Source organism: Scyliorhinus canicula, chromosome 7, assembly GCF_902713615.1.
Source record: "Scyliorhinus canicula chromosome 7, sScyCan1.1, whole genome shotgun sequence".
Lineage (NCBI taxonomy): Eukaryota > Metazoa > Chordata > Chondrichthyes > Carcharhiniformes > Scyliorhinidae > Scyliorhinus > Scyliorhinus canicula.
The window spans coordinates 11,053,095-11,067,558 of NC_052152.1; the positions used below are offsets into that span (position 1 = coordinate 11,053,095).

The 14,464-nt window shown below is 48.8% G+C and overlaps 1 protein-coding gene across 1 annotated transcript in view; it reads right to left on the bottom strand.

Annotated features, from left to right (window-relative positions):
- Positions 1 to 14,464, bottom strand: part of tmprss15 (transmembrane serine protease 15) — a 115,355-nt gene that overhangs the window by 46,369 nt on the left and 54,522 nt on the right. Inside the window, exons 9-10 of the mRNA XM_038801257.1 lie at positions 8,788 to 8,928; positions 3,106 to 3,255 (exon numbers count right to left, since the gene is read on the bottom strand). Coding sequence (XP_038657185.1) covers positions 3,106 to 3,255; positions 8,788 to 8,928 — 291 coding nt within the window. The remainder of the gene's footprint in view (positions 1 to 3,105; positions 3,256 to 8,787; positions 8,929 to 14,464) is intronic.

Sequence of the window (14,464 nt, forward strand, 5' to 3'; positions counted from 1 at the left end):
AGAAAGCCCTGTTGATTTGACACTTGCTCTGATGCAGGCAAATGTCCCTCTTCACAGGATGGTAAATGAACAGGAAGTGGATAACTAACCAAAGATGGAGGGATGAAAGGGCTGGCTTTTGAGGCATATCCTTAGGGATAAGAGGGAGATGGAGAGATTTAGTAAGGGAATTCCAGTGCCAAGACAGCTAAAGGCACAATGGCCAATGGTGATGAAGATTGTGGAGAGACATATGTGTGCACGTCATAACACTGTGGGTCATCCATGATACAGATTAGGATCAGCCATGAGCAGACTGAATGGCAGAGCATGCTCAAAGGGCTGAATGGCCTACTTCTGTTCCTGTTTTCTATGTTTCTGTGTCTACATGAATTAGGGGCAGGGGGAGGCCACTGGACCCCTTAAGTCTGCTCCACCATTGGAAAAGATCATGGCTGTAACCTCCTACCCGGATAACCTTTCACCCCCTTCCTCATCAAGAAACTATCCCGCTCTGCCTTGAAAACATTCAAAGACTGCTTCCACTCCCTTTTGAGGAAGAGAGTTCCAAAGACTCACTACCCTCACAGAAAACAATTCTTCTCAAATTTGTCCTAAATGGGCGACCCCTTATTTTTAAACAGCGGCCCCACTTTTAAATTCTCCCGCATCCTCTCCACATCCACCCTTTCAAGACCCCTCAGGGTCCAGAGATATGAGCACAATAAAGGTTCGTCTAACAGCCCAGTGCATTAATGGGAGAGCGCTGCACTGGCAGAGGTGTCATGCCTTGGCTCAGTTGAGAATGCTACCCATTGAGCTCCAGTTGAGGGTCAGAATGCCATTTATGGTGGATGTAGAAAATGCCATGGCCACTATTTGAAAGAGCAGAGGTGTTCTCTCCCCAATGTCCTGGCCAATACTCACCTCTTAACCAGCTTTGCTATATCAGATCATCTGGCGTTTGTTGTGTGCAGTGTTTCCCAAATTACTTCAGGGACTCTGCGTCAAAATGTCTTGGTTATCCCCAAAGTGCTTTTGAAAGTCATGAGGTTATAAAAGGCACGCTAGAAAAACAAGTCATTCTTTTCACTCAAGGTGGGTTGTGATAACCTGCGCTTTGAAGGAAACACTGTCAAAGCACTCGAGTGGCAATACTCGCAATATCAGCCAGAAGCTATACACAGCCAAAGATATCTTCATCTGTGGCCTTCACCTGTCTCACTGTTGCGAGTTTCCATGGCCACATCTTATCCGGCTGTGGGATATTGATCTAGCTCAGCTTCAGCGCTGCTTTCCTTTTCTAACTGTCCGGTAAGATGACAGTAAGAGAATCCTATTAGGGGCAAGGTTATCACAGCTTGCATACTAGTGAATAGATACAGTGTAGATTCAGCCATCTGCCAAAATATTTTACAGATACTGGGATCCGTAAATAAAGAGGAAAATGCTGCTGTAACTTATTGAGCTAAAATCAAAAGAGAGAAAAGTCTGTTTGTTTGACAGTCAATTAAGAATTTTTAACATGCAACACTGTTGTAGGAAATGCAGCCGCCAATTTGCACACAGGAAACTCCTACCAACAGCAATGTGGTAATCTGGTTGAGTGATTCTGGTTGAGGGAAGCATATTGGTCAGGGCGCCCCGATCTTCTTTGAAAGAGTATCAGAAGACCTCTGAGGGCAGATGGGGCCTCGTTTTAACATCTCATTCCGAGGATGAGGCTTCCGACACTGCAGCATTCCCTCAGGACTGCACTGGGGCTGTCAGCCTGGATTATGCGCCTGCAGTGAGACTTAAATCCTAACCCTAACCCTAACCTGTTGATCTTAGGTGAGGGTCGTACTCTCTGAACTACAGTTGAAGCAAACGTCGAGAGGAGATTTGATCTAAGGTTGTAATTTCCATTGAGCGGGCAAGCATGCGCAGTGCGGCCGCATTTAAAAAATATGTTTGTGGCCATTTTGAAGGCCGCTTGCAGCCAGCGTTATTAAAAGCCGGCTGCTGCGGCTGTTACACGTGGATCTGCGCGATCGGGAGCGCCGCGACGGATGGCTCCGTGACCCTCCCGACACCCGCCTGCGACCCACCCACGGGTTGCGCCCCCGACTTTGACAATGCCTGGAATATAGTGTTAGTTCTTTTAGAGATATTGTAGATTTCTTTAGCATAGATTTAGTACTGTTGTTTTATTAGCTATTAGTAAACTGTGCGAATCATTTAAAATAGTGTAAAATAAACTAGCTTTCTTTCAAATACATCGCTTGATGTTCTTTGTCAGCACTACGACTTTTAGACAGCTTGGAGGATGACACAAGGAACATCACAAGGGTGAGAGAGAGAAGATAAGGGGCGAAATTCTCCGACCCTGCCTGGGGCCGCCGAAAATCCCGCCCCCGCCGTGGCAGAGATTCTCCGCCACCCGGGAAGTGGCGGTGGCGGGAATCTCGCCACTCCGATCGGAGAGGCCCCTGCGGTGATACTCCGGCCCGGGTGGGCCGAAGTCCCGCCGCTGGGAGGCCTCTCCCGCCGTCAAGGTTTGAACCACCTCTGGAACGGCGGGATCAGCAGCGCGAGCGGGCCCCGGGGTCCTGGGGGGGGGGGGGGGCGGGGGGGCGATCGAACCCCGGGGGTGCCTCCACGGTGGCCTGGCCCGTGATCGGGGCCCCCCGCTCAGACTCCGGGCCAGTGCCCTGGGCGCACTATTTCTCCGCCACGGCCTTCGCCATGGCGGAAGCGGAAGAGAACCCCACATCGCGCATGCGCCGGCAGTGACGTCAGCGGCCAGCTGCCGCTGACGTCACTGCCGGCGCATGCGCGGACCGGCGAAAGCCTTTCGGCCAGCCCCGCTGAGGGGGGCGCCGGTTTTTTGCGCCAGTCTTCTGGTGCCAACCGCTCTGGCGCGGGGCTGGCCCCCAAAGGTGGGGAGAATTCCCCACTTTTGAGGAGGCCCGACCCCTGAGTGGTTGGCGCTACTCCCCTACTCCGGGACCCTCCGTCATGCCGGGTAGGTGAGAATGCCGCCCAAGGTGTCTCATGCAGAGAATAAACAACAACATGGAACAGTTGGGCTGAATGACTTGTCTCTGTACTTTATTATAAATGTTATTGGATTATTAACCATACCTGATTGATTCCCGTATGTGTGATCATCATTCGGGCCGGTGAAGGGTGGGTAAGAAGGTCCGCTGATTATCTCCCAGTCACCTTCATCGGATGGATCTTGTCTCCAGTAGCAAAACCCGTCTTGGAAATTGCAGTCGATTTTCTCCTGATCTACCGACACAGACCACAGCTTTAACACCTCAGCGCTGCTTTCGGAAAGGGTTCTGATCTTAATAGTAAACCCGATAATTCAATAAGTACTCCAAAGGAGAGGCTGAGGGCATTTGTTTTAAAAAAAAACAAGGAATTGGTAATGCTTAAACCGATGGAACTGATAGTGGGTGGCACGTTAGCACAGTAGTTAGCACTGTTGCTTTACAGCTCCAGGATTCCAGGTTCAATTCCCAGCTTGGGTCTGTGTGGAATCTGCACATTCACCACGTGTCTGCGTGGGTTTCCTCCGGGTGCTCCGGTTTTCTCCCCCAAGTCCCGAAAGACGTGCTGTTAGGTGAACTGGACATTCTGAAGTCTCCCTCAGTGTACCCAAACAGGTGCCGGAATGTGGCGACTAGGGGCTTTTCACAGTCACTTCATTGCGGTGTTAATGTAAGCCTACTTGTGACAATAATAAAAAAGATTCTTAGTCTTCACAAAACATGGACTGTGCTCTCAGTAGGAAAGGACATTTTGGGAGATAGCATGAGTCATTTGAGACGTGATATGTGGCATGTGTAGTGTGCTGGCTGGGTGGGTGGCTGGGTGGGTGGGGCATAAAGCCCATAAAGTAAAATGGATACAAGCCCCGTGGTGATGTATGAAACCTGACTCAGACCCTTTTCTTGTTCACAGAATGCAGCATTACATATCTCTGCCTCCATCCCAGTGTCCCATCAGTTCCCTTTTTGTGCTCTTTTGAGTAAACGTATAATCAAATTAACGTCTTAAGGTGGCACTGTAATTATAACAAAACTAAAACGGCATGCTCCTGTCCTTAAAGGGACATTGCAATAAAAAAACTTCATTAGATTAAATTAAAATGTTGTTTCAAGGGCTGACAATGGACTCCGGCCCCTCGGTGGCCAATGGTCTGGGAAGGCCTCGTGTGTTCTGATGGACACCGTGTACTCGCTCTCCAGGGATACCCAGCCATGAACATTGCTACAGAATGGGGAACACAGTCAGGTCCAATGAGCCCCTCAACTGCTCGCCACCTGGACCTGTTGATGGCCATCTTAGCCAAGCCCAGGAGAAGTTCACCTCCTCCCTCCTTGCCCCCCCCCCCCGCTCCCCCTTCCGCACTGGCTGGCCAAAAATCAGGAGCGTGGGGCTCAAGTGCAAACCGAATTTGCGGAACAGCCTCCTCAAATAATCAAAAAGGGGATGCAAACTCACAAATGATAGCCCATTTTATTCTTTCAATAAAACAAAACAAAAAATCAATAAATTAAACAAAAATAAGAGGGGGTTGAAAGTTCCTGATGGGGCAGTGTAACTCATGGAAGCTTAACCAACTAAACCAAATGATCATTCCGGGGCTGACGATGCACCCCAGCCCCTGGGTGACCACTAGCCACGGCAGGCCTGAAGTGTACCGGCGGACACCACATGCCCTGTTCCACGGCCATCCAGCCACAAACAAGGCCGCAGTAGAGGGGAAGATAATCGGACCAGATGACCCTATGACAGCCGGCTGCTTGGTCACGGGAAGGCCGGAAGCATGCCAGTGGACACTGTCTGCTCCCTTTCCACCCAGCCACAAACGTGACCACGGTCAAGGGGCAGACAATTGGTCGCACTCAAATCCCTGTTAGAATCTTTTAATAAAACCAAAATCGAAATATCAATAAATGAGAGGGGTGATAGCCAATGACTAAAAGAAAATGTCAAAGGAAACTTAACCATCTAAACCAAAATATCACTTCCAGGGGTGACGACCCATCCCAACTCCCACGGCATCCATCGCAATGCTGGTTGTGGATGAAGTGGTGGTCTCCCAGCTCCAGGTGAGGTGGGGGTGGTGATCAGGCAGACAGGCATCCTGAAATCTACCCCAACAGGGCTCCCTCTCCACTTTGATGGCCTGGCAGCTGTGGCTAAACTATGTTTAATCCCATTTACAAGTTTTCAAACTGCGCCTCATCCTGGAGGTGCCCTCTAGGTCTCCCAACTGGATTGGCAGTGCCACCCCCCCCCCCCCCCCCCCCCCACATTGAGACTTCCTACTGTCCTTAACTGTACAAGGCTTCCTGAGGTGGCATTTCAATTGGCCACCCCCTCAGACATCTCCTTGAATGTCCCGCACCTAACTCTGGATGCCCAGCCCAAAACTGAGGCTGGCATATGGATAGCGACCCTGGAACTAAATTTCAGCTCAAGTTGAATTCAGAAAGCTCTCCACAAATGGGGGTTTCCTCACCTCACCTTGTAGTCTACTTATCATTTTATCATGGATGGTAGAAAGAGATTTGGGTGGATTTTTTGGTGGAATCTTGTTGAGTCGCTGGGGGTCTCGCCTGCCAGCTGGAGAGCATGCGGGGGACCTGCGCTCCCTCTTTTTGTAAAGCCATTCAAACCACATGCCAACTGGGCATTGGTGAGGCCAGCCCCTGGGAGTGAAAGCCTCACCAATGGAGAGCCCCCAGCCAATCAGAGACCAGCAGCTCCCGTGCTCAAGTGCCACAGCGGAGGATGTGGCTGCTGCTGGGAGGACAACCCTCAGAGTTCCAGGGTCATAAAAGATTAGAGGACCCAGTCTATAGGTAAGTAATGTTGGTGGGGTGGTGGTGGGGGGGGGGGGGGGGGGGGGGGGGGGGAATTTCATGGGGGGATGCTTATAGGGTAATAGGGTGGTGTTGGCACCAAGGGCGGGGAGAGGCCCCAGCAGGCCCCTCCTTCCCTGTGTCCTGTCCTTTGATTGGGCACTGAAAGCTTTTGATCGAAAAGCCCCTCCACCCCAGGAGGTGACAAGCTGGCTGAATGGGTTCATTTGTTGTGTATACTGCATGGCGATGGGCCCTTCTATAACTGCATTGATACATCTGGTGGCAGGATGAGTCCTCAAATGGTCATTAATTGGCCACCTGAAGGCCTCAGTTGGCAGTGGGTCTTCCTGCCCAGAACATAATTTGGATTCAGGTGCTCCACCATCCTGCCTAATTAATGATCTTCCCACCTCTAAGTTTGTCAACAGAGAGAGCAGCAGAATATGTTCCTCACGTAAAGCAATTGCCATGTTCCTATACTTTATGTGCAGCATATTTGCTCATTGCATTGAGCTGCTTGTCAGAACATTTGGAATCTCTCGCCATCAATTTAGTTCGTATTCGGTTCCTGACTGTGATGCTCTGCAGTCAGATGTAGAACATGTGACCACCTACTTGTCTGATGGAGCCTGTGGCATCTTAAATCTCTCAGCACTGCCCATAAGCTCTGAACTCAATTGTCTCACACCAAATTCATTTCATTCATCACTCCTGTGCTCGCTGAGCTCCTGGTTAAGCAATTCCTTGATTTCAAAAAGTCTCTGTTTCCAAAATCCCCCCATGGCCTCACCACCTTCCTGTCTCTCTAATCTCCTCCAGCCTTACAACCCAAAAATATCTGCCCTCCGCTGATTCTGCCTCATGAGGATCTTCAACCTCAATCACTTCACCGTTGGTGGCTGTACCCTCAGCTTCCTGGGCCCTAAGGTTTGGAATTCCCTCTTTTTTTTAAATATAAATTTAGAGTATCCAATTATTTTTTTGCCAATTAAGGGGCAATTTAACGTGGCCAATCCGCCTACTCTGCACATCTTTGGGTTGTGGGGGTCAGACCCACGCAGACGCGGGGAGAATGTACAAAATCCACACGGACAGTGACCCGGGGCCGGAACGAACCCGGGTCTAGGGGCGGTGAAGCAGCAGTGTTAACCACTGCGCCACCGTGCCGCCCCTCGAATTTCCTCCTGACGCCATCCACGCCATCTACCTCTTTGACTAAGCTTTGGCTCATTGGCCCTAATATCTCCTTATCTGGCCCGGCATCATAATGCCACAGAGATGGGTTTTGATAAAGGCACTAGATTGATGCAAGTTGTCGTTTTCTCCTCCAATCTGGGAGAATTGAGGAAGGGGGGGGGGAGGGGGGGGGTTGAATCAGGCCAGGGAATCCGGACATTGTGAAGTTCTTCAGATCAATAAGAGGACAGAGAGAGAACTCTCAACCCTCCCAGATATATTGGTGAATTCAGTGCTGAGGGGGCACCGTTTTTTAAAATTCATTCTTGGGGTCCTGGCATTCCTGGCACTTATTGCCCATCTAATTGCCCTTGAGATGGTGGTGGTGAGCTGCCATCTTGAACCGCAGTAGTTCATGTGGTGTGGGTACACCCACAGTTAGGGAGGGACTTCCAGGATTTTGACTCAGCTACAGTGAAGAAACGACGATGCATTTCCAAATCAGGATGGCGAGTGACTTAGAGGGGAACTTCCAGGCGTTGGGGTTCCCAGGTATCTGCTGCTTTGTCCTTCTGAGTGGTAGTAGTCATGAGTTTGGAAGGTGCTGACAAAGGAGCCTTGGTGAGTCCCTGCAGTGCATCTTGTCGATGGTAGACACGGCTGTCACTGTGCGTCAGTGGTTGAGGGAGTGAATGTTTGTGGATGGGGTGCCAATCAAGCGGGCTACTTTGTCCTGGATGGTGTCGAGCTTCTTGAGTGTTGTTGGAGCTGCACTCATCCAGGCAAGTGGTGAGTTTTCCATTACACTCCTGACTTGTGCCTTGTATGTGTTGGACAAAATTTGGGGACTTACGTGCCGCAGGAATCCCAATCTCTCACCTGCTCTTGCAGCCGCTGTATTTATATGGCTAGTCCAGTTCAGTTTCTGGCCATATGAATACAGTGACATGGCTATCAAGCTCATAACCCCCTCGGGTCAGAATAGCCATCTTCAGTGCATTGCTGTTCACCAGAATATTGGAATAGGGCCACGGGGTCAATAGGAATGGAAGATGCCATTCAGTCCCTTTGTCCATTCAATTGGATCATAACTAATCTCTATCTCAAATCCTTCATCTACATTTGCTTCAAATCTCTAGACCAGCGGCACGGTAGCACAGTGGTTAACACTGTTGCTTCACAGCTCCAGGATCCCAAGTTCAATTCCCGGCTTGGGTCATTGTCTGTGCGGAATCTGCACACTCTCCCTGTGTCTGCGTGGGTTTTCTCCGGGGGCTCCGGTTTCCTCCCACAAGTCCCGAAAGACGTGCTTGTTAGGTGGATTGGACATTGTGAATTCTCCCTCAGTATACCCCAACAGGCGCCCGAATGTGGCGACTAGGGGCTTTTCACAGTAACTTCATTGCAGTATCAATGTAAGCCTACTTGTGACCCGAATAAAGATTTTTATTAATCTATTGATCTCAGTCTTGTAAACTCCAATTGTCCCCAGCACTGATAGCCTTTTGTGGGGAGAGGATTGCAGATTTTCAGTACCCCTTGTGTGATAATGCATTTCACGATTTCCCTCCAAGAACGATCTTGCCCTAGTTAGAGGATTGTGGTCCGCATGTACCAGCGTCCATGTTTGTACCAGAGCACCATACCACTGAATCCCTGCTTTGATCTGATGTCTTGTTTAAAAAAAACTAGTTTCTGGAACAGAAGATTCTGATCAGTTGTCTCATGAAACACATCCCCCTTTTAAGCAACGATGGAAACTTACTGCTGACAGCACTGATGTTAAACACCGTGAAAGTTGCATTGAAACCAAAATCGGTGGATGAGAAATTGTCCGGCCGGAATTCAGCCGTAGCCTGGTTGGAAAAAATCCTCACGGATCCAGGATGGGAACCAGAGAGTGAAACTAGACAAAACAGAGCAAGGTTATGAGTAAATTATGTGAAGGATCATTCATTAAAAGAACACAAACTCTTCTGATTGTTTTTGCCATGGTTCAAATTCCTTCCTCTTGAGTATTTTCCTCCACAAGTTCCTCTCTTAACTCACTCCAGGTTTACTCCCATGGGAGCCATTTATCCTTCCCACACTTCCCTCCGGGTTACCCTGTTGTCAACTATTGATCTATGGGAGCTCAGACAGCGAAGCAAGCAGACAGTCACCTGTTTGCAAGGAGTAGAAAGTGGTTGTGGGTGTGACGAGGAAACTTCATTTGCAATAAGCTGGTGAGCTGAGAGACCCGAAAGGGATCATTGAATTTACAGTGCAGAAAGAGGCCATTCAGCCCATTGAGTCTGCACCAGCCCTGGGAAAGAGCACCCCACTTAGGACCACACCTCCACCCTATCCCTGAACCCAATAACCCCAGTTAAACTTTTTCTAGATGAAGGGGCAATTCAGCATGGCCAATCTACCTAACCTGCACATCTTTCTGGGACTTGTGGGAAAATTGGCACCAATGACTCCGGCGTCAAAGGCCCCGCAAGGTGAGGAATTCTCACTTTTCTAGGGGGCTAGGTTGCTGCAGGAGTCGTTGCTGCTGCTCCAGCCAGCGGCGAAGGGCCGCCGTGAGTTCGCGCATGCACGGAACGGCTGGTATGAACTCGCGCATGCGCGGACCGGCCGACGTATTTCCACCCATGCGTGGAGGTTCTCTTCTCCGCGCCGGCCCCCGGGCAATATGGCAGAGCCCTAAAGGGGCTCAGCGCGGAGGAAAGAATTCCCCCCACGGAACAAGCCCCCCCCCGCAGATCGGTGGGCCCCGATCGCAGGCCAGGCCACCATGGGACCCTCCCCCAAGGACTGCCTCCACATACTTACCTGCCAGGTCCCGCTGTGCGTGAGGTGAGTAATTCACGCCAACGGGACTGTCCAAAAATGGATGGCGGTTCGGCCCATGGGGGCCCGGAGAATCGCTGGGGGGGCCGCTGTCAACGGCCCCTGATCAGCGTGGCGGGAATCCTGCCCTGCCCGAAAAACGGCACCGGAGTATTGGGCAGCCGACGTCAGGGCGGGATTCGCCCCTTTTCCCTCATTGTTCGGCCCTCATTGACCCTGAGAAGGTGGTAGGTCGTGGGTTTGGAAGGTGCTGTCGAAGGAGCCTTGGTGAGTTGCTGCTGTGCATCTTGCAGATGGTACACACGGTTGCCATTGAGAGCCAGTGGTAGGAGGCGTGCCCACCCCCCGGCCCCCTGACAATCCTCACTGGCATCCCCCTAACCAATATCTGCTCATCCCCCCCCCACCCACCCACCACACATCAACGTCCTCCCTCCCTCCCACACACACAGTGGGGCCCCCACAAGGGTCCGCCCTTGGCACTGGTCGAAATTGCCAGGTTAAATGGCACGGCGAGCGCAGGCTCCAGATTCTGTCCTGTATTTGGAGATAGCAGCCGTACACACTTTACCAGATGTGGCCTCGGCAAAACTCTTGCACAACCGTATCAAGACCTCTTTACTCTTGAAATCTGATTCTCTCGCATCAACATGTCATTTGCCTTCCTAATGATTGCTGCCCCTGCATGGAAACTTTCTGCATTCTTGTACAAGTATGTCAAAATCTCTTTGAACATCAACACTTAGAAGTTTCTCATCTTTTAACAAACACTCTGCTTCTTTTATTCTTATGACCAAAATGAATAACTTCACACTTCTCTACATTATACTCCATCTGCCATCTTATTTCTCACCCAGTTAACATGTCCATACCAGTTTAGTTCAGTTGACTGGACAACCGGATTGTGATGCAGAATTAAGGCCAACAGCCTGGGTTCAATTCCCTGTACTGGCTGAGGTTATTCATGAAGGTCCTCCCTTCTCAACCTTGCCCCTAGCCTGAAGTGTGATGATCTTCAGGTTGAATAACCACCAGTCAGCTCTCACCTTCAAAGGGGAAAACAACTTATGGTCACGTGGGACTATGCCGACTTTAGTTTTTTTTCCTTTATATCTACTCTATATGTCCTCACAACAGCATACCCACCTATCTAGTTTGTCTCTGTCTCTTCATCTAAGTCATTAATATAGATTGTGAATAAGTAAGGACTCAGCTCTGGAACTGTGTGGGAGTCAACTATTCACTGCCAGCCAACTTGAAAAAGCCCCATTTATATTCACTCATCTTTCTATCTGTTAACCAATTCTCTACCCATACTAAAATACTAGCCCCAACTATATGAGCCCTTGTCTTGCACGTTAACCTTTTGTGTGGATCATATTCAACGCCTTTTAGAAATCCAGGTACACTACACCTACTGGACCCCCTTGATCTATCCAACTAGTTACATCCTCAAAAAACTTTAACAAATTTGTCACACAGGTTTTCCTCTTCCTCAAGCCATATTGACTTGCTCTAATCACAATATGCTTTACTAAGGGCATTATTAAGACTTCCTTAATAACAGATTCCAACATTTTACCGAAAGCTAATGTTAGTTAACTGGCTGTTTTCACTCTCTCCTTTACGAAAAGCGGTGTAACATTTGCCAACACCCAATTTTATCGCCTAATTCCTGAATCTAAGGAATTTTGGAAAATCACAGCACATCCAAAATCTCTGCAGCTATCTCTTTTAGAACCTGAATTTATAGGCCATGAGGTCTCAGGGATTTGTTGTATTTTAGTCCCTCAGGTTTTGCAAATACTTTTTCTTTGCTGATATTATTTGCTTTAAAATCCTCACTTTTTTAGCTCTGGTGTTACCATCTATTTGTTCAACGCCTGCGATTTCCTCAATCCCATGATACTTTACCTGTCTCTGCTTTCAAGGGGCCAAAGTTTACTTTAGCTACTTCCTTCCTTTTCATATTTATATACTTATAAATGTTCTTACAATCTGTTTTTATACCATTGTATTGCTCGAATATTAGATTTTTCCCTTTTTATCAATTTTTTGGTGACGCTCTGCTGGTTTAAAAACACACTTAATTCTCAGATGTGCTACTGTTTTTTGTACAGTAAGAAGTCTTACAACACCAGGTTAAAGTCCAACAGGCTTGTTTGGAATCACTAGCTTTTGGAGCGCAGCTCCTTCATTAGGATCCTACAATAATGTAGCAAAGATAGTTTTATCGCTCCACAGCAAATTTCTCCAAGGAACTATTTTCCAGGCCATTTTTGCCAATTTGATTGTCCCAGTCGACACGAAGATTAAAGTCCCCCACAACTATTATTATTATTTTTCTACAAGCTCCAACAAGGTTTTGTTTAATGCTCTGCCCAATGGTACAACCTATACATTAGTTTCCTGGCTCTTGCTGTTCCTAATTTGCACCCATACTGATTTAACTTCATAACCTTCTGAGATTCTTTCTCACTATTGTCCTTATGTCATCTTTTACCACCGTGGTGGCACAGTGGTTAGCACTGCTGCATCACGGCGCTGAGGTCCCAGGTTCGGTCCTGGCTCTGGGTGACTGTCCGTGTGCGTTTTGCACATTCTCCCCGTGTTTGCGTGGGTTTCCCCCCACAACCCAAAGATGCGCAGGGGAGCTGGATTGGCCACGCTAAATTGCCCCTTAATTGGAAAAAATGAATTGGGTATTCTAAACTAAAACAAAGAGAAATCTTTTACCACCAGGGCCACCCTTCCTCCTTTGCCTGTCTGTCTTTCCTAAATATTGTGTACCCTGGGATATTTATTTCCAAAACAAAATCATCTTGTAATAATGTCTCTGTAATGGTGATTAAATCTGTTATTTACCTTATTTTTGCCACGATTTCACCCATCTCATTGTGGATACTTTGTGCATTCAAATAAATAATTTTTAATTTCAAAGTTTACTTTTGTTCTCTACAATTTGTTCTCTACAATGTCTTTACTTGCTGATGTGCAAACTTTGTTAAATTCTTCTGTCTCTTCCTGACCCACTATGCTTGGCTGTACACACACATTGCTACACTGTTGCGAAGCGTAGGTCCTTCTGTTTGGATTACTTCATCTCCCCCCACCCCCCACCCCCCCCTCCCAACCACAACCCCCACCACATCTGCCCTGTAAGTTTAAAGCTCTGTTCGTGGCTGGCCAGGCCAGGACACTGGTCCTAGGTCAGTTCATGTGGAGTTCATCCTAATGGAAGAGCTCACTCTTCTCCGAATACTGGTGCCAGTGAATCTTGAATCGAAACACCTCTTCCCACACCACTCTTTGAACCAAATGTTTAATTCTCTAATCTGCTTGGCCCTATGCCAATTTACAAATTGTCCAGCTAACAGTCCGGAGATAATTACCTTCGATGTGCTGTGTTTTAATTTGGTCCCTAGCTCCTCAAATTAGGGGTGGCATGATGGCAGAGTGGTTGGCACTGCTGCCTCACAGCGAGGGACCCAGTCTCGATTCCAACCTTGGGTGACTGTGCGGAGGCCGCACGTCCTCCCCGTGTCTGCATGGGTTTCCTCCGGGTGCTCCGGTTTACTCCCACAGTTCAAAAATGTGCAGTTTAGGTGGATTGGCCATGGTGAATGCGCGTGGGGCTCGAGATAGGGTAGGGGAGTGGGCCTAGGTAGACTGCTCTTTCAGAGGGTCAGTGTAGACTCGATGGGCTGAATGACCTCCAATAGAGATTCTATGATTCTATAATTCTCTGAAATTCTCGATGCAGAACATGATTCCAGATCCTACCTATGTCAATGGTTCCCACATGGTCCACAACAACTGGACCTTCTCTTGCCCACTCTAAGTGTCTCTCCAGCTACGAGGAGATGTCCTTCATCCTGGCACCAAGCAGGCAACACAGTCTGCAGGACTTCAGAGCTCCCAATCACAGCCTCAGAGAACAGTATCTGTCCCCCCCCTAACTGTACTGTCTCTCAACACTACTACATTCCTCTGTGCTCGCCTCACGTGAGTGGCATCCTTCACCATGCTGTCATGGTCAATTTGTTCACCCTCCTTGCAGGCCATTGCACAAAGTCGGAATTTGAAGCTGCTCCATCACTGTAAGCTGATTACATTGGCCTGCCTGACTCACAGTCTCCCCTCCTGTCCTTGGCCAAATCTAAAGCTCTGCGTAACCGAAGGGGTGTGCCTGTTTCCTGGAGTACAGCTCTAGGCAACTCTTCCTTTCCTACTGCGCCACAATTTCCTCAAGCTCAGCAACCCTGAGGTGAAGGTGCTCAAGCTACAGACACTTTCTGCAAAGAAGGTTGCCTGGGATTGCAGGGCATTCGACCGATCCCCACATTCTGCAGGCACGGCACACCACCAGCCCTGCCATTTCCGTCCAACGTTATTTATTTAATTAGAGAGAGAGAGAGAGAAATACAGCACAGAACAGGCCCTTCGGCCCACGATGTTGTGCCGAACTTTTATCCTAGGTTAATCATAGAATTTTGGACACTAAGGGCAATTTATCATGGCCAATCCACCCAACCTGCACATCTTTGGACTGTGGGAGGAAACCGGAGCACCCGGAGGAAACCCATGCACACACGGGGAGGATG